Below are 18,449 nucleotides of genomic sequence, written 5' to 3'. Positions count from 1 at the left end.
AAGAGAAACCATCTCGGCCGCACAAGTGACAGCTTTGGAGGTTAAAAATCAATTATTTCCTGAAGTATTAGACAATAAGGCAATTGGAGAGTTCGAAAAGAAGAGCAAGATGACATAGGGGACAAAGAAATGTTAAATTCTCGTGTAATAGTCATACTAAACTAAAGGGGAGGAAAGCTAGCCCTAAATTCGCTCTACGAGGGCTGAAATGTTGTAGTTCGCACCGGCTCAGCATGGCAAAGAAAAAGACCATCAATGATCTATACTGTAAGACAGATTAGGGGTGTAATTTATTTCATATGGTTAAGGGTAACGATCGACACCTGAGCTTCATAGAGAAAAATAAACGCCTTTCTGAGTAAATACAAAAACCTAGTTTGCCTGGAGTTTGATAAGAAAATATAACATTTTTTCGTACCTCACTTTGGTTACCAAGCGCTTGTGCTCAATAAAACGAACCTTTGTTGGGTTTGATTTAATTAGCATCTATTTGTTTTGTTTTATTTGCCACCAAAATGGCATAAAAACGGGGCCTTAAAACCGACTATTTCGGCGTGATTTTGCTAACATATTTCCTCCTTGGGAAAAAAATGCAATATAAAATTCTTTCTTCCTATCTAAGGTAAAAATGTTTCAAGTTGATTCCATGTGTTTATTGGAAGCCTCCATGTCACTGAGTGACCATAAAGTGACAGGGAATTGATAGAACAAAAACAGGGAAAAACGGAATTTAATACTCTTACCAAACCTCTAATATGTACTTGATTTCTTAGATGTCAACCTAAATAAAACGGCATAACGTGTTGTGGGATAAAATCTAATGACGCAATAGATGACCGGGTCTAAAACATTTTACTCTATCCACTTTGCTGGAGGCTTCTGTTCTTTTGTGAAGAACAATAGATCGTTTATATTTATTTCTACCATAATGAATGTATAATGATTCTCAAAAGAGGTAGACGGTTAATCCTATCTTCTCGTTTTCACGCAATTATCCCGAATTCAGTTGGGATACTCTCAATAATGAATATATAAGCTTAACGCGATGCTACACGTTCCAAGGAGAGAGGATTTCGTTTCTCTTCTCAAGTTTTTGCGGTTGCAAAGACTTGCCGATGTGTGATTGCTGCCGGCCACGAGTCGGAACAATAAAACACAACTAAAATCAAAGTTTTACTTCTAAACGAGTCCACCTGCACTAAAATGTTTCCAGTTATTTTAGGTGAAAATATCAGGTGCCATCTCCAGATATTGAGCACGTTTTAACATCGTGTGCTTTGAATAAAAGTTCTGCTCGGTCTGCACCGCGCGACAGGCACAGCGTCCACGACACAAGGAGCCAGCTGCCTTGGAAGCCGCTAATTTTTACGACCAAATGTTAAGAAAATAAATATCTTTCATAGAATGGAATAAAATAAATAGATTTAATATGCGTTGATTTTCACTGTAGCATCATAACTCTCCATGCGATTTTCATAACTTTAAAGTGCGCGCTTGTTACCTATCTACTGCCGGTAAACTTCTTCCAACTTTCTCGACTTCCTCACAGAGCACCTCAAAGCCATGGCCTAGCAGCGAGGACTCTACGGAAGCAATTTTACATTTCAAGTACGTTAGTGACTGAACTTGTCAGCACTTGAAAGTTCTGCAACCTGTGCTTTATTCCCTCTGCTATAAATCAGATTGCAAAGACGTCTTAAACTATTGGACTTAGCTTCTTTACTTTGCCATTACATCATATTAAGTAAATAGGGAAGTTTTCATAAATGAAAAAGGATTTGTATGCCTTAATATTCTCGGTTGACCTTTTAGTATTTGTAAATATTCACTATTATATGGATTAAACCTTAAGTGATCTTACTTATGCCCAAGAGGAATTACCTCTCAGTCGCATAACAGGTTAATAGGCTCGAGTGGCTTCAGAGTGTCGCTAATCGGTTAATCTACACGTAGTTTACTAAAAACACACTGTTTATGTAAGACTCTGTGTCTTTAACGCTGAATTTATACATTGAGGAACAATATACACACACATGCTACATAATAATAGAATAAACGATTTGAGTTTTTGCATCGATGTCAAATCTCTTTTTTTATCTCACGCATTCCCATTTTTCATGCAAGTTTTGGTATCTAGGCATTCTCACAAAATCACATAATAGTATTTTACTAACGTAACTAACTTCGTTTTAACGGATAAACCATTCGTGACTTGAAAAACCTCCTGTGTAAGTTTACGCGGTAATATATTTTCTTTTATCAGCACAATGTCCAAGGTTGAGAGCACTGATAATTGTAAAACAAACATGTTTTGACTTGAAATTGGTTAATAAGCAGATGCCATTGTGTAAGTTAAATGCCGGTTGTCACACCTCTGTAGGAAAGAGGCAGTAAGATCTTAAAAGTGTTTTGATAACACAAAGAAAGTAAATGGTTCAATGTCCATCACAACTCGCCGAAAAAAGCTCGGTAAGGAAGTCCTTGTCAAGATATACAATAAACTCTAATACTGCGGAACAAAAGATCCTTCGCCGCTCACCACAAGGTAAAAAAGTTTACGCTTGGTTATGATTCCGCCAAAACTTTTGCTTCCTCGAGAAGACGGTTTAAAAAAAGCCGGGCGTAAAAACGGCAGAGTGATCCCCTAACACGCTAACACCTGCCACAAAAAAAGGTTTAAATGATTATTAGGGTTAAGTTTCACTCGACCAACAGTAAACATAGTCTATCCTTGCCTGACAACAAGAGTTTCCATTAGCGTGACTTCGGTCGGCTGATTTGCATGTTTTCTGTAAAGAGGCTGTCATTTACTTCGTCCACAACGTGGAAAAAGAAAATGCGCGTTAAACCCACTCGAGGAATTATCTTGCGTGGCTTTTATTCAACTTCAAAATGTTTTCTTAACAAATCCGACTTAAGGTTAATCCGCCTCAAAGACAGACGCAGGGATTCTTATAAGACTATAATGACTGGTGGAAAGTTCATCAAAGTCAAAGTTAATTCTGCGTCATCAAAATCCAATTATTTCCGTGAGACAGAGGAAGTGTTTGCAATTAAGCATCGATTTTTATCATGAACCGGCATTAGAGTGGAGCATAGGTCATGTCAAGGATATTCATGCAATGATAGATCGGGTTTTAATTCGAAGAAATTTCTCCTTGGCGTGATGGCGAAAAAAGAGCAACGTTTTGAAAATCACCCAATAATTCCATTCAGAATTTACAAAATTTGCCAAAATTTGAAAATGGTCAATCGAAAACGGAAAAAAATTAAATACAGGGTTTAAAGCTCAAGAATCATCCTCTTAAATTTGACTTGGATAGAATCGTATTCATTCAAAATTTTGATGCGAAAAACCATCGGTATAAGATAAAATTGCACAGCCATTGCGAATATTGACCGTTTCGCGTCGTGTGTTTACAATTGTTCCGTTCATATATTGTTGCCAGAATAATTTGGAGTTTCTGCTTAACAGAAAAAAGGTATCCATTTATCTAAGTCAGTTCTCAGATATCTGCAAATTTAAAGCGTCTGCTAATTCTTTAAGTGCAGAACTTATAGACGGGAATCTTATCAGTGATTCAGCTTTAAGTTGTTTAAGTTCCCAAACCTTAACTGAACCCAACCTCTCGACAAGATGCATGGTGGCTACATGGAACTGTGGCTGACTTAAAGGAAGTCTACACGGCAGAAATTAGTTATGAAGTTGACACCAAGAATGCAAAGGTCTCCACAATTCTATATGTAGATTATCATATGGTCATAATTGAATATTTAGAGAACCAAAGTAGAAGGAGATAACATCAGAATTAATTAACTCCAAAAAATGGTTAAGAGCCGGAATAAACCTTGGTGCACGTCAATACAACTTTTAACTGGTTTAAGAGAGGTTTCAACTCAGATTTCATGCTTTTTAGAATAACTTTCAAAATGAAATAATTGAAGCTGTATATGTCAGAACAATTTTGGGTCAAACTCTTACTCCGGATGAAAAACATTCTAAATATCTCGGTGATACCGTTCTATTCAGAATCAAAGGAAACTTACTGAAACATTTATCCCAAGGTTCAAGTCAGAAATGAAAATACCAGTAACATGGAAATTTGGCACAACAGGGATCTCGCTACATTTAGCAGCGTTTATGCCCAAAAGTATATGTTAGACGGTTCCCCTCTAATCTACTGTAACATTCCGGCTTACTTTGCTACAAGGTTGGTTTGACAACCATGGTTAGGTCGTTGAAGAGAATCAGCTCCTCCGCATCTCTTTAACCACTAGGTTTAAGTTCTATTTCTTGAATAACAGTGTTGTTTTTCCTTGATATGAGTAAATGAGTTAATAAACTACCATTTTCGAACATTCAAAGGAATACGCCAGCGTTTCATGATTTGTCAGCGTTTTGCACTCCGCGTGCCTATTGGGAAAACAAATCTAAATGTCCTAAAATATTAGTGGGGTTAATTAGATTTGTCTACAAGACGTACACAGCTCTAATATTCCCATTATTCTTTTCAGTCCCTGGGGCCGGTGATTAATACATAATTTCTCCCAACAATAGTGATGCATCATCAAGCTGAGAGAGAGTAAAGAAAGAAAGGAGAGTTAGAGAATTTTAGTTTAGTTTTTAAAGTTAGATGATTTTATCCCCACATAGGATTTTGTGATATTCCTATTCCCCCCCCCTCCCCTCCCCCGCCTCATTGGCAGCCAATGTTCTACAGTTCCCCCTTTTTCCTCTATTGGTGACGACTGACCCCTTCCCCCCCCTCCTCCTCCTCCATTTCACCTCAAGGCCAATGGGATTCCCCCAAAGAATCTTCCACACCTTTCGGAAAATGAATGAAAGCTGGTCCCTAAGAGGGTGGCCAAAGCTGTCATCAGCTTTGAAAAAATGGCCAAGAGTCACACTAAATCGTATACTGATAAATTGCAAGATATAACTTGTGCTCGCGGTTGAGGCCCTGTTTTCATCTTTGTTTGGCAAACACAAGTAGACGTTCTCAGTCTGCATGTCCAGGTGACAAGAAGACTTTGAAATTATCCTCCTCTCGCTCTCCATGACACTCGCATTCTAATGGACAGACGGGTAACACACTTGGCTCCGCAGCTAACAGCCGCAATGCGCAAGGAAACACATCCAAGCGCCCTTATTGAAGAATAGCCGTGGCAGTTGCCGGTGTTAGTTACACCTTTTTTTGGTCGAATTTTGAGAGAAATCAAAGTAAAGTTCAGTTTTTTTTTTCCCCACAAAATTACCTCAGCGAACAAAAATATTCCCGAGGGGTTTTTCCAGGATGTTCAGGAGACCATTTTATATCACGACTGATAAAGCTTGGTAGCCATATTTGATTTTTTTTTCAACTACAAGAGCGTCGGGATTGAAATTTGATTAAAATATTGGATTACCAAAATCACAATATGAAAGCAAATGTACAAGTCCCAATTAAATGTTATATGAAATAATTTCTAATTAGCACGTTACATGGAGTCTGTGTCATATAATCGAGAAACCAAAAGACTCGCGGTTATTTGCTTCGTTTTATTCGAGAAAAAAATTTGACTAAAGATAAATAAGTCAGCATTACATGCTATTCAATGAAAAAACTAATAATAAGTGCACAACAATAAATCTGTTTCAAAGTTGCCAAAACTTGAAGGTAACCATGCATTTTACCCAACTGAGCAGCGAAAGCTGTGCAATCTCAAATTAACTTTGAGATCTCACAAAAAGTAAAACGTTAAACTGGGTCCAGTTGTATAAAGGGCGGATAACTCTATCCAACGGATAAATCGCTATCCAACGGATAAGTGTTAACAAAACGCACTGAAAGCTGGATCTGGTGGATACTGGCCATCCAGTGGATAGCGTTATCTACCCTTCTCAAACTCATTACTAATTCATGCTGAGAAAACAAAGGAAATTACAACCGTGAAGGAGGTTTGGATATGTGATCTTAATTATCATAAAATTTGGTGAACTTTTGCTTTGATTTTCTCCAAGAATTATCAATGGTTTGAGAAGCTATATCAAACATTCGAAAGGTTGTTTAATCCGATATCCAAACACCTTGAAGTTGGTTAAAACAAAAACTCGGCTGCGCCTCGTTTTTTCAACCACTTCTCGGTGTTTAGATATCGGATGAAACACTCTTCCTCGTGTTTGATATATTACTTCAAACAACCTGGACCAGATCTAGAAATTTAACAAAATATACAACCGTATACAAAAATAATTTTTCTCGTTTATCTCATCGCCCTTTGGATCTTCCGTTGGCTAAATGCCGTTTCGTTCTTTTTAGTTTTTCAAGGTTTTCGTGCACATTTTCGCTTTGTGGATCCAACTGCAATGCCTTTGTGTAGCATTTCTCTGCTTTGCTGTGTTTTCCCCATCTGTGGTATAACACACCTGTTAAAAAAAGTGAAAAAAAGGCAAGTTCGCATTAAAACTAGGCCTGGCTGGCCTAAAATGAAACCACCATATTTACGATATCATTTCTTTCCTGGAAATTGTCTTCCATTTACCAGATACCCCCTCCTTCTCCTTCTTTACCGTATATCTCACCACCCCATAATCAATATCTTTCTCTTGTAGGTGTAGACAGTGTAAGACCAGTTTTTTGTTACCTTCCAGTAATATGAATATATGTCACTGTTAAACATACATCACTGAGTATGAAATTCTTACCTAGATTGCCATGAATTTCAGCAGAATTTGGGCTTAATTTGAGAGCTTCCAGAAACTGTTGCTCGGCCTCCTGTAAATCAAAAACGCTCCAATCGATTAGGTCATTATATATGGCGTACATCAAACAAATCTCCTTTTTGGTCAAGAAGTTCAGACTTACTATTGGGTGTTACAACCTTGCCATTTTCGATTGTTTAAGTTGAGTAAAATATAATGAAATATCAGCTTTCAAAGTTCGGATTTTGTGTTTGAGTGTTTGTTTTTTTGTTTGTTTTAATTTTTTGGATGACAAATCAATATCCCTAACCCTGACCCTAAAGAAAATCTATTTTCGAATGCATAACCTCAACCTTTCATGCCGGCGCGCAGGCTTTCATTCGCGCTGCGGCATAAGCATTGAAGCTTACGAGATTTAGTCCGGCGAGCGGAGCAAGCGTGCGAGAGGTTTGTAAGGGGTTGGGCTTTTAAAATCACTTTCGTGCCAGAACTTTCGCTGACCTCATGCGCACTCCCTTTTCTCGCCGGCTCAGAACGCGCAGGTACAAAGCAAATGAGAACCTGCTTACTGGCTATATCCAGTCATGTACCTGGAATTTGTTGTTCTGTCCCAGCATGTTACCAAGGTTGAAGTAAACTGTTGATTCATTGCCAATGTACTTTTTTGCTTCCAGAAGAACAGATATCGCCTCATCTCTATTACCTAATGGAAAAACGCGCACTCACATATACACACAAAAAAACTAAACAAAACATCATCATTTTTCGATTCAGTGTCGAAAGCAATCCAGGATTGCTTTTATTTTGCTTTTCTTCGCTCTGTGATTGGTCCAGAAAACTTGCGTCACTCTCTCAACCAGTCAGACTAAGACTAAAAACAATTACGACCTGGGCACTCGCGTTTTCCCGCGCTACGAGCTGTTTGCTTGTTTACATTTTGAGTTCTCATTGGTTTCCTGCGATAATTCCCTTTCCCATGATTGGCTGTTGTATCACCTCAGTTTTGGCTTTAAAACAATTTTTCGAAATATTTCTTCTATATTGAGCCCCAAATAAAATCAGCTTATAAAAATATTAAACCCATAACCTACTTGGACACCAAAAGAAATGAACCAAATTCCCCTTGATCGTTGTTAAAATAGAAGAGGAGCTAGTAACGCAAAAGCTTCCTCTGCAATTATCTAAACTACTATTCCAAATTATGTAAAGGGAAATTGACCTACATTCATTTTTAAACATAGAGAGCTATTGCGCGATAAAAAAAGAGGAAAAATTTAAATGTCACAATAATCGTTCATGAGAAAGTTATGATTTCCCTCATGTCCTGTCGAAGACATTCTATGACGTCACTTTTAATTCTTTGGCACCCTCTAACTTTTCACCCGCCCTTTGCCACCAGCGACACGATTTCCAGCCCTTACCACTGTCTACACGTTTCCCGCCCTTCCGAAATGTCACACGTTTCCCGCCCGTTCGAAATGTCACACGTATTCCCGCCCTTGACACCGGTTGCACATTTTCACATGCCGCGTACCCAGACCCCTCCCTGTTGAGAAACTAATAGGTGTGTAAAGGAGGAACGGAATACAAATGAATTAAAATTTGCCTTGTCGTGGTTCCTTCGAGCCTGTACTTCATAGTCGCTCCTCAGGGTCTCAAATTTCTTCGCGCTAGCAACAGACCACGATAGTTTTCACTTCTAAAATAACACAGTAAAAGGCTTTGTGCCGGGAGTAACGTAAAGCTCTCTCATTAAACGTTTACCTGACTTCTCCAATAGCAAAGCATGATTCATCCACGCGCCCACGTGATTGTTCTTTATATTGACAGCCATCTTAAACGCTACAATGGCTTTTTTGTGCTTTTCTTGGTCTATGTACTGAAGGAAAAAATGATAACGTAAATAATCCAAAAAGAAAAAAAGTGTCATGTGAACTCTTGTTAATAAACACACAGTAAAATTCTTACCAGATTTCCAAGATTGAAATATGCGTCAGGATATTTCCGTCTGTAGCGTATGGCATTGCTGTAACACTTTTCTGCCTCCTTAAAATAAAGTTTAGAGTAAAAAATTAGGAAAAATCCAAGGCTAGGAGTTATCATGACAATATGGAAGAGGTGACAGAACCGTTGGGAACGCAAGTCACGCTAGGGGCAAGAAAAGATCGCGCTAGGGGCCACAAAAGATCACGTTGAGGGCTATAATAGATCTCGCTAGATGATTCTAGAATAGAGTCAGGCAAAATTCTGGAATGTTACATAATTTCTTATTTCTTGGTTACTTACATCGGGTTTTTGCAGAGCTGCTTTGACAGTTCCAAGGTTCATCCAACCAGTGGCAAAATCATTCCTGTTTCAAATAAAAGCACACAGCTGATTTCATGGTTTACAGATTGACCGAAAACATAAATGATAAACAGGTTGAGGAAATAGACGATAAATAATCGATGCTTAAAAGGTTCGTTATCGATCTTTTACACCCCAACATCAGTATCAATATTCTCCATACCTCCTGTTTACATTTCCTTTGGTACTAAAACGGAGAATTCGTTTAACAATCAAAGCTTCGTATGTTGGCTATCATGATCTTAATAAATAATTGGGCAGTATTATTGTAAAGAGAAATTAGATGCTGGTCACTCATTGGGTTAACACTTAGAAATTATCACTAGAAGTCAAATCTTTGGTTATTACTGAGAATGAAGCTGAGTCATGAGATAAATGTTTTAAATAAAACGTTGTATCTCGCTTCAGCACTAACCTAATTTCTACAGCTTTCTCCAAAAGTGCTTCTGCCTCTTCGTATCTGCCGTTGTCCTTTAAACAGAGAATGATCTCTTAGTAAGCCTTCATTCTTTAAGAAACATATTTTGAAGAATCATCTATTGAGTCACAAAAGAAAGATGACGCTGGTGTTACAGGCATCATCTATAGCTGTAGAAAAATATACGTTTACCTTTATTAGGTTTCCCAGATTATTAAACGCTTGATCATACGTTGGATTCAACCTGCGCGATAAATATTGAAAACAAACGTCTCGGGTTGGAAAAGAGCTACACACTGGGTTCTAGCATAAGAGGTTGCGTGAACTTAGGACGGTCATCTCCAACATGACATGGGGAGAACTGGTAAGTTTTCACTAACATTTAAGTGTCATCATTGCATTGTGTTCAATCAAGGACGTTAAAGTCAGAGAGCACTCCCGTGAAAGCGAGAAAAATTCGGAAAAGTAGTGGAGACGTATAGTTGTGAGTAGCGTGAGCTCTACGAAAAGTGCAAAGATATTCGGAATTATAAAATTTCAGACTCCAGAAATTGCATTTCTAGTGGTCTGAGTGATTCACTCAGCTCCGGTTATCAGCTCATATGCCGATTCAACTTATATGGAAAATGATTTACCCAAGTGTTGTAGAGCTAAATCTACTTTTGGCTGGAAACAAACACTACTCTTGTGCGTTGTGGAAAATTCAACTCAATAAAAGTCATTCCATTCGCGCTTGTTGGATACGAGATTGGTTATAGCCAATCAGACGCATACTCATGAAATAATTGTTAATTAATCTGAAACAGAAGTCTGTTCTCATGTCGAGACATTTCACTCTCAAAATTCTCCGCTTCTCGTGAGTATAAAAAATAGCTGTCTGCGAGTTCGTGCGGCAAGAAAATTGGTCAAGAAGATCTCAACAGAAGATCTGCGGTAGTTATGGCCTGCTCCGCTTTAGATAGTTTATATAATAGTATTTACACGCCAGATTTGAGCACAAAGCAACAGACAACAGATCACTATAGCTTACAAAGATCTTTACCTGATAGCTTCTCTATAAAATGCTTCGGCATCTTCAATTCGTCCCTTTTCTCCTCGTACTTTAGCAACGTTATAGTGCACCTGTTTAAGGTGCAAATGAACAGTTTAACACACACAAGTTAGTTCGCCAAGACACTTGGCTCGAATTCAGCTTTCACGAGGCAGTTGGTACCGGATTTGTTGCCTACCGTTATTACTTATTGCAACGCGTTTAACAAATGTTCGACACAGCTTTTTGGAGCGCACGCAATGAGAAAGAAACCTTTTTGTTTACTTCAGAGGGTGTTGCAGCACACTGATCAGTTCTTCGTTGCAAACAAGCTTGAACTTTGACTTAAAGGCATGCAAAATCGCATGAAAATCTCATGAACTTTGACTAAATCCAACTAGAACAAATGATATCAAATTTCCTTCAAAATTCAAATGTATTACCTTAGCATTAAGCGGGCAAACTGACAATCCAGACGTAAATAACGTGTCTTCATTTATCCATTCAGCTGATCTCTGAAAAACAGAGCGCAATGTACCGTTGATACTCTCGTACTCAACGTAATCTGAAGTATTAAAAAAAAATGCTACATAGATTCACACCTTACCTGTATTGTTCGCGACAAATACAGAGCTATGAGCAAGACCATGCCGAATCCTATAACCTTAATGGATAAGAAAAATTATTTAATATAAAAATGCAATTAATCTAGGTTAACAACAAAGAGCGCGTCGCTGGAATGTTTATAGAGATCAGAGGTATCAGAGTTTGGTTCAAACTCTGTGCACTTGTTCCGTGACAACACGAGGTGTATTTCTATGTGTTTAAGCGTGGCGGCTTCCTATGCATTCCTCGCTTCATTCCCTCCCCTCTTCTCCAAAGCATCGTTTTCCATCGTGGGTTCCTGGATGTCTCTATGTGGGGGTCCATATCTGAGTTGTAAGGATTGCAAGCCATGTGAGCATGCTGGACACGAGAGAGACTCCAAATATCCAAAGTGAGGCCCTTACTCACCTTCTTTCCCAGTGGGAACTTGCTTAGCAAAGTAAACCCGAGGACAGTGAGGAGACAGGAACCGATACTAGAGAGATACAGAACTCTTTCAGCCACAACAAAACCAACTCTGAAGAAGATGTTCGTCGCAGGAAGAAACGGTACAACCACGAAGGCTAATCCCAGCGTCAGAATCCTAAGAAGACATTGAGCAAACCCTTAACGAAGAATGGTATTTCAAAGGTAGGCCATGGCCTTTATGGATTGGAAATATATCGTAGGTAAAGTTGCTAGTTCATGTAATTATTTGTAATTTGTAATTTGTAATTACTTCCAAAGCCACAACCCGGCGAAAGTGGACGGTGGGTGGTATAAAAAAAGGCCACCTAGATGTAGATTATCCTGCGTAGCTTAAAACCTGGCAATGTCGTTAAAACATACCGTTTGTTTGGTAAACTCTTCCCGAAAACACAGTAAGCGATAAGCACCAGTAACACTGTCCACAGACCGACGATACAAAGCATGCGCGGATCAGACAAGGAGTTGATCAACGGCACGCACCCCATGGACCAATCAAAACACAGCCATTGTGGTACAATAAGGAGCCACGCATTGATAGCGTACAGGTAGTTGTAGTTGATGATCTGTGAACAACGAAAAGAAGTATTTATTTCTTGTCACAACTTAAGATATCAAGTTATCTGATATCCCGGTTTGGGCATAATCCTTGTCAGTCTTTTCCATCCTAAAACTTTCTCTAGAGCCCCGAGAGTTACTGTTTCCCTTTGTTGTTAGGAACGAACAACACTTTTATAATCTTCATGGTGTTGTCGGAAACAAAGAGCGCATTAGTGATAAAATTTCTCAACTTTATTACCTATTTACAGTCTGAAATTCTGATCTTTTTAGTATTTGTTTCATCAGGCGACTTGACTTTTTTTTTCGGGCGACATAACTAAAATTTCGGGCAACATGACTCAGGTTTTGGGCAACATGGCCTCAGGCGAGATGACCCTCGGGCGACTTGACCGGTTACCCGCCTGGATACATCGTGAAAGAACACCTTTAAACTCCTCGTTTGAAACTCATGAGCGTGAGACCTTGTAACTGAAGCACTATTTTCGCTTACAGATGGTGCCGGAATCTAAAGTCTGAGGGAACAAAATTATGTAAAACTCCATTTGTGTTCGTTGATAAAATCATGTGCATGAGAAGCACTTCCATACGCTACCTAATTTTCCAATTTTGTACGGTTAGAACATTTGTTGTTTTGCTCCAATTCTCAAATTTCAAACAGCAAGCCCAAGACTACATTTCAAATAAAAATATTCAAAAGTAAATATGTATACAGAGTATGCTCACTCTCATAATAAGAGACTCCTCAAAGGATGCAGGATTATCCACTACTTGGAAAACTGGAGGAGAAGACCCCATGATGCGCCAGCGACCGACTAGAAGAGTTATTCCGGCAAGGAACAGGACTATCTGGCGATAAATAAGCTTTATCCAGAAGGTTGATTCATTTTTCTCCTACGACAAAGAGAGCAGCATAATTAACATCAGTGAGGAGATAGTCTAAAGCTTAAAAGCGGTTTGATAATTGAGCCCAGTTGTTCAAAAGGAAGATAACGCTATCCAAAGGATAAATCGCTGTCCAGAGGATAGATGTCAATAAAACGTACTGCGCTCTCAATCTTAGAGCGATTTATTCAGAGGATAACGTTGTCTATCCTTTGAATCAGCAGGAATTAAGTCCCAGGTTAAATTCTCCACTTTCGTAATCAGTTGAATTGCTTCATTAAAGGTAAAGATCATCATCTCCTAATTCTAATTTTGTTTTGTTTAATTATCATCGTTGTTATTAAGTTTAAAAATAAACTAAAAGTATCAATGTGACTATATGTATCTTTATCATTATAATTATTCTTGCTGTTGTCGTAACCGCTCTTACTGTTACTATCATTATCGAAGTCAATGATTGTGTCGTTGTCATTATCGTAGTCCTTGTCGTTATCATTGCCACTATCACTTCCATTGTCAGTATCTCTGCCATTGCCATTGTTGGTGTTATTGATGTTGGTAATGTCATCTTCATTATCAAAGTCACAGTCAACATACATGTCTCCGTCTCTATGCCACTCTTACTGTCTATCATTGCCGTTATTAGTGTTGTTAATGTTTGTAATGTCGTCGTCATTGTCAAAGTCACAATCAACATCCATGTCTCTGTCTCTGTGCCGCTGTAACTGTCTCTATCATTGCCATTGTAAGTGTTATTAATTTTTGTAATGTCATCGTCATTGTCAAAATTACAGTCAACATCCATGTCTGTCTGTACTGCTGTAACTGTCACTATCACTGTCACTGTCAGTGTAATTGATGTTTGCAATGTCATTGTGATTTTCAAAATCACAGTCAACATCTATGTCTGTTTCTGTGCCACTGTCACTATCATTGTCATTGTCAGTGTAATTGATGTTTGCCATGTCACTGTCATTGTCAAAGTCACAATTACCATCCATGTCTCTATCTCTGTGCCACTGTAACTGTCACCATCATTGTCATTGTCAGTGTAATTGATGTTTGCCATGTCATTGTCATTGTAAAAGTCACAGTTACCATCCATGTCTCTGTCTCTGTGCCGCTGTAACTGTCACTATCACTGTCATTGTCATTGTCTTTAGCATTGCCACTGTCATGGACAATACCATCAATTTTCAATGTCATTGTCACACAAAAAGTCATAAGCAATTACCCAGGATTGAAAATTAAACCTGGTTTTAATTATTTAAAAGGATATTCTGTAGGCCCTTATCATGGTGAACGCAGATTGGTACTGTAACTTGCATTCAAGGAACCCCTTGCTAGTTAAGAAGCTTTTATAAGAAGGCTTTGATGAATGAAACAGAATTCTCTATTTTTACCTTTGAATCAACTCCATTTCTCTTCTCAGGTGAAGAGACCTTTGAGGAGACTTTCGTCAAGAGAGAGGCAGGGTCGATTTCACAAGCCACAATTAAATCATAAACACAACAGACTCCCTGTGAGTAAACATAGAGATAACACTGAATGTATAACAATTGTGTTGGAACATCTTAAACCACTATTTCAATGTCATCACTCTTCCGTCCAACTTCCATCACTTCAAACATGTTACTGAAAAGTCCAAGATTTTTTTATGTGGGATTAAATGTCTGAATGAGGATTTTAAGATTTCCATAAGAAAATGTTTGTGCAGGAGAATGGTGTAAAAAAAATTGGAAATTGAATAGCAAATCAACAAATAGATTCAATGTTGACATGCATCTGTTCAGTGATAGATCAGAGATGACATCAGAATGAGTTAAGGGCACAAAAAGTGGAACAGGAGGTGCAGCCAAGGTTGTCACTGATGTTCACTTCATTAAAATGAGTTATATTACCAGAACAGTGATTCCTTGCTCCTTGCAAAGCATAGCTATACAGCAAAATACCATGCTTGACAAAAGATATTTCCATGGCAATTTATACGTGGATCCATTGTCGTCAGAATCTGCAAACATCAAACATTTTTAGCTATTTTGAATATGAACCTTGCAATGGCTTAGCATGCCATAGACTCCTCTGTAACTCAGCATTAGAGCATCACAGTGCAAAATCTGTAGGTCTGGGGTTTGATTCCTCCTGATGAGCTCAGATTTTATCTCTTTGCTAGTCATTTGCAACAAGATAAACAACATCTGTCTTTACTTTTCATCATAATTCCTTAACTTTCTCCACCCTAAAATCAGTTTCCATATTCTCCAAACTCTTCTCCATACATTTCCTTCAATATTGACGAAGAGAATTTGTTCAACACTTAAGCTTCTTAGCTTGGCAATCATTTTCTCTATTCTTGTGATCTAACTATACTACTTAATGGAGAAATAAGAAGCTGGTCCCTCTTAGGGTAAAGAGTTAAAACTGAATATCCTTGAACACACAGCTTTTCTCACAGGATTTGTTCACAATAATAAGATTAACTCCATTCAAAGAGCTAACAGAATACATAGTAAATAGTGATCAACCAATCATTAAATTGGTCTCATTATAGGCTACACAATCCCAAAACAAATTGTGTTCACATTATAGATTTATATTATAGATTAATAATCACCAATAATACTCACCATTCCAAGAGCTAACAGAATATATAGTAAATAGCAATCAACCAATCATTAAATTGGCCTTGTTATAGGCTACACAATCCCAAAACAAATTATTTTGACATTTTAGATTAATACTCACCAACAGAACAACATTTCACATAAAAAAGAAATGAGAGGATAAAAAACACAGCACCAAGAAGATCTGCCCTTCCAACCAAACCTGAAACCTATAAAAGTAAATAAAAATATGTCAATAAATAAAAAAACAGAAACAAAATATTTCATACTCAAGCCTAATTTACATATTGCATGATTCTAGCAGGCCATTCCTCAAAATTTATTGAGGCATGTAATATCCACCTTTGACACAGAAAACAAAATAATATGTCAGCATGTTCACTCAGCAATGCAAACATCAAATGAATAAAGGGGGTAAATTTCTAAAGAAACTGGGGTGCTGCATCAGTGGGAGAGTATAACAGGGTAATTTGGTATTATCAACTGAGTTGATAATGTAAATTGGCCACTGTAAAGAATTTTAAAGCTGACATTTCCAGTGTTGGCCTTCATTATTCCCTCTGAAGGAGGGTTAATGCTTGAAACATCAGTTTTGGAAATCCTTACTATGGCCAATTTACTTTATCAACTCAGTTGTTATTAAAGCAGACATCAGGAAGCTTGGCACAGAGAACTGTCCTTGTCACAAACAATTACTTTATGATAAGATTTGGCAAAATTTCTGGAATCTTATTAATTAACTACAGCTTTCAGTAGTTCAATAAAGAAGAGCATGGATCTCATCGTTCAAGGTGGTACCGGTGATCAACAGTGTTCCCAATCAATTACTTATTTGTTTACCATGAAACCCAATTTGCCACTCTAAGATTAGCTATAGATTGAAGTAATCTTCCATATCATAAATAATAGGCCACAGAAATTATCTTCCATATCATAAAGAATATGAAAAAATATCTAAGGCCATCAAAACTTTGCTAGAGAATTCTGCAGAGATGTCAGAGAATTTTCCAATCCCTGATGCCTAATGAAAGTACACTGATTTCATAAATCTTGACAACTGTTTTTCCTCTGAGCTGCATCATTTAAGTTACTTGTATGATCAATTATTTTAAATCTAAATTTCAATTTCACAGCACATGCATGTGGGGTAGTTTTTATAAACAGCTAACCCATGATTGTTGATAACCTGTGGTGTTAAACATGTAGTCCTGCACAAAAATCATTTTCCTTAGAATAAATCATTATAATCAATCTGTATACAAGAAAGCCTCACATAACAGTATCTCCCTGAACAATACTATCAACAACATAATATTTCTTGTTCAAGGATTTGCACTCAACTGTAAAATTTTTTGAGAATACTTAAGCAATAGTGGACTTTTTCCACTTAACTATAGCCTTATCCAAACACAGAGGGGATTGGGAGAATTTGAGAAAATCATGTAAATCCAAGTTTGTAAAACTTTCAAGAATACTCCCAAACCCCAAGTGTTAGGATTTTTCTATGCAAACAGGGAAAAAAGTCTTCATTAGCTTTAATGAAATATGTCTGGCAAACACAGAAAGTGTGAAATCCCGACCGTGTTTATTTTATTTTATCTACCAGTGAGAGCACATGTACTATCTTAAATAATTTATAACATTTAATATAAAATATCACCAAAAAAATTAAAATAGAAAGTAAACTGCTTTAGCCGTGCACTGGACTATATCTCTGAGAAAAAAAGGAAGCAAGGAACAGTTGATAAAATTAAACAGATTTGGGCAAAACGGCTATGAACTTTTAAAAATTCAAGCTTGCAAGTAAGCTTTCAATTAAACTACCTGCGACATGCTTGGAAAGGACAACATTAAATAATGATGAGATGTTAAAATTACTTAACTCTTAACTTACGCTAAGGTCAAATAAGTAAAAATTTAACTGTGAAATAAAATAAATGTTCGTACTTACACACTCTGTGTGGATAGGATGAACAGCAAAAAGGATCGCACCGACTAAACTTGCCCTTGAGGCTGTGAAATGAGTTCTTGCGGATGAATTATTATCACAATAAAATTTAACATTATTTTTACCACTGAAAATGATCGAAAAGAGTTTCAGACATAAGACTGACACCACAGCATGGAGTGTGACATTGACAACATGAAACCCCCAGGGATGCAGTCCTCCTGCGAGCCAATAATTGAATCGAAATGTTAGAATAGTGAAGGGACGATAGCTTTTGTGGCTGGTGTTGGAACTGATGTTCGCACCCCAGAAGTCATGATAAAACAATTCTCCAAGCGGGATGTCGGGCGTCAAGTCCTTGTTCGCCACAATTGCTTCAGAATCGTCGAAGACAAACTCGCCTTTGCATGAATTATAATAACAAAGGACAGACACACAGGTAACAAGGGTGGATGCGAGGCCAAAGGACAAGTTTGGTACAGGTAAATCACTGTCGATTTCTTCACCGTCCGTAACAAAGTTGTAATAACTTGAGATCTTTCGTTCCTCTCCAATTAATTCTCTTGCATTTTTTCTTCGAAGTCTGGTGCCATTTTCCCTATTCCTAGACGCCATGAAACGGGTTTCTTTCTAGGCTAATTTAGCAACTTTTTAACCTAATATTTCCAGCGGGCGTAACGCGCCATTTTCAAACAAAGCGCGTACAATTAAAATGTTTATCCGCACAAAAAATATTCTCTAGGGAGGGGTACGTTTTGCAGATTTACGACAAAAATTAGTAAAAGCAAAGTAAGCCGAACTGATGCAGTTAAAAGGTCATGAATAATTCAATGAAATTTTTCTAAATTCATTCAAATTAATTTTAGTTTTTTTCGCCGACAACGCAC

The 18,449-nt window shown here is 37.7% G+C and overlaps 1 protein-coding gene across 1 annotated transcript; it reads right to left on the bottom strand.

Annotated features, from left to right (window-relative positions):
- Window positions 1-5,533: 5,533 nt before the first annotated feature.
- On the bottom strand, window positions 5,534-18,331 carry LOC131792656 (protein O-mannosyl-transferase TMTC4). The gene is made up of 18 exons (XM_059110068.2): window positions 17,566-18,331; window positions 15,736-15,823; window positions 14,892-15,001; window positions 14,394-14,510; window positions 12,832-12,999; window positions 11,911-12,113; window positions 11,491-11,665; window positions 11,084-11,140; window positions 10,920-10,991; window positions 10,489-10,568; window positions 9,639-9,690; window positions 9,444-9,499; window positions 8,969-9,032; window positions 8,651-8,728; window positions 8,447-8,561; window positions 7,273-7,385; window positions 6,686-6,755; window positions 5,534-6,406 (listed from the first exon to the last, which is right to left on the bottom strand). The coding sequence occupies exons 1-18, from the start codon at window positions 18,175-18,177 to the stop codon at window positions 6,249-6,251; spliced, it is 2,388 nt and encodes a 795-aa protein (XP_058966051.2). The 5' UTR covers window positions 18,178-18,331; the 3' UTR covers window positions 5,534-6,248.
- Window positions 18,332-18,449: the final 118 nt, after the last annotated feature.

The sequence above is a fragment of the Pocillopora verrucosa genome, chromosome 6, assembly GCF_036669915.1.
Source record: "Pocillopora verrucosa isolate sample1 chromosome 6, ASM3666991v2, whole genome shotgun sequence".
Taxonomy (NCBI): domain Eukaryota; kingdom Metazoa; phylum Cnidaria; class Anthozoa; order Scleractinia; family Pocilloporidae; genus Pocillopora; species Pocillopora verrucosa.
The sequence above is the reverse complement of the archived record's forward strand: the minus strand, read 5'-3'. Positions and strand labels throughout refer to the sequence as shown.

What these genes read in the sequence shown, in the direction of transcription:
- LOC131792656 (XM_059110068.2), bottom strand. Translation starts at nt 18,177, where the DNA reads ATGGCGTCTAGGAATAGGGAAAATGGCACCAGACTTCGAAGAAAAAAT. An exon ending in ATCCTATCCACACAGAGTGT is followed by an intron (nt 15,824 to 17,565) that starts GTAAGTACGAAC and finishes TTACTTTTATAG; the next exon opens with GTTTCAGGTTTGGTTGGAAG. An exon ending in ATTTCAATCTTGGAAATCTG is followed by an intron (nt 8,562 to 8,650) that starts GTAAGAATTTTA and finishes TTTTTCCTTCAG; the next exon opens with TACATAGACCAAGAAAAGCA.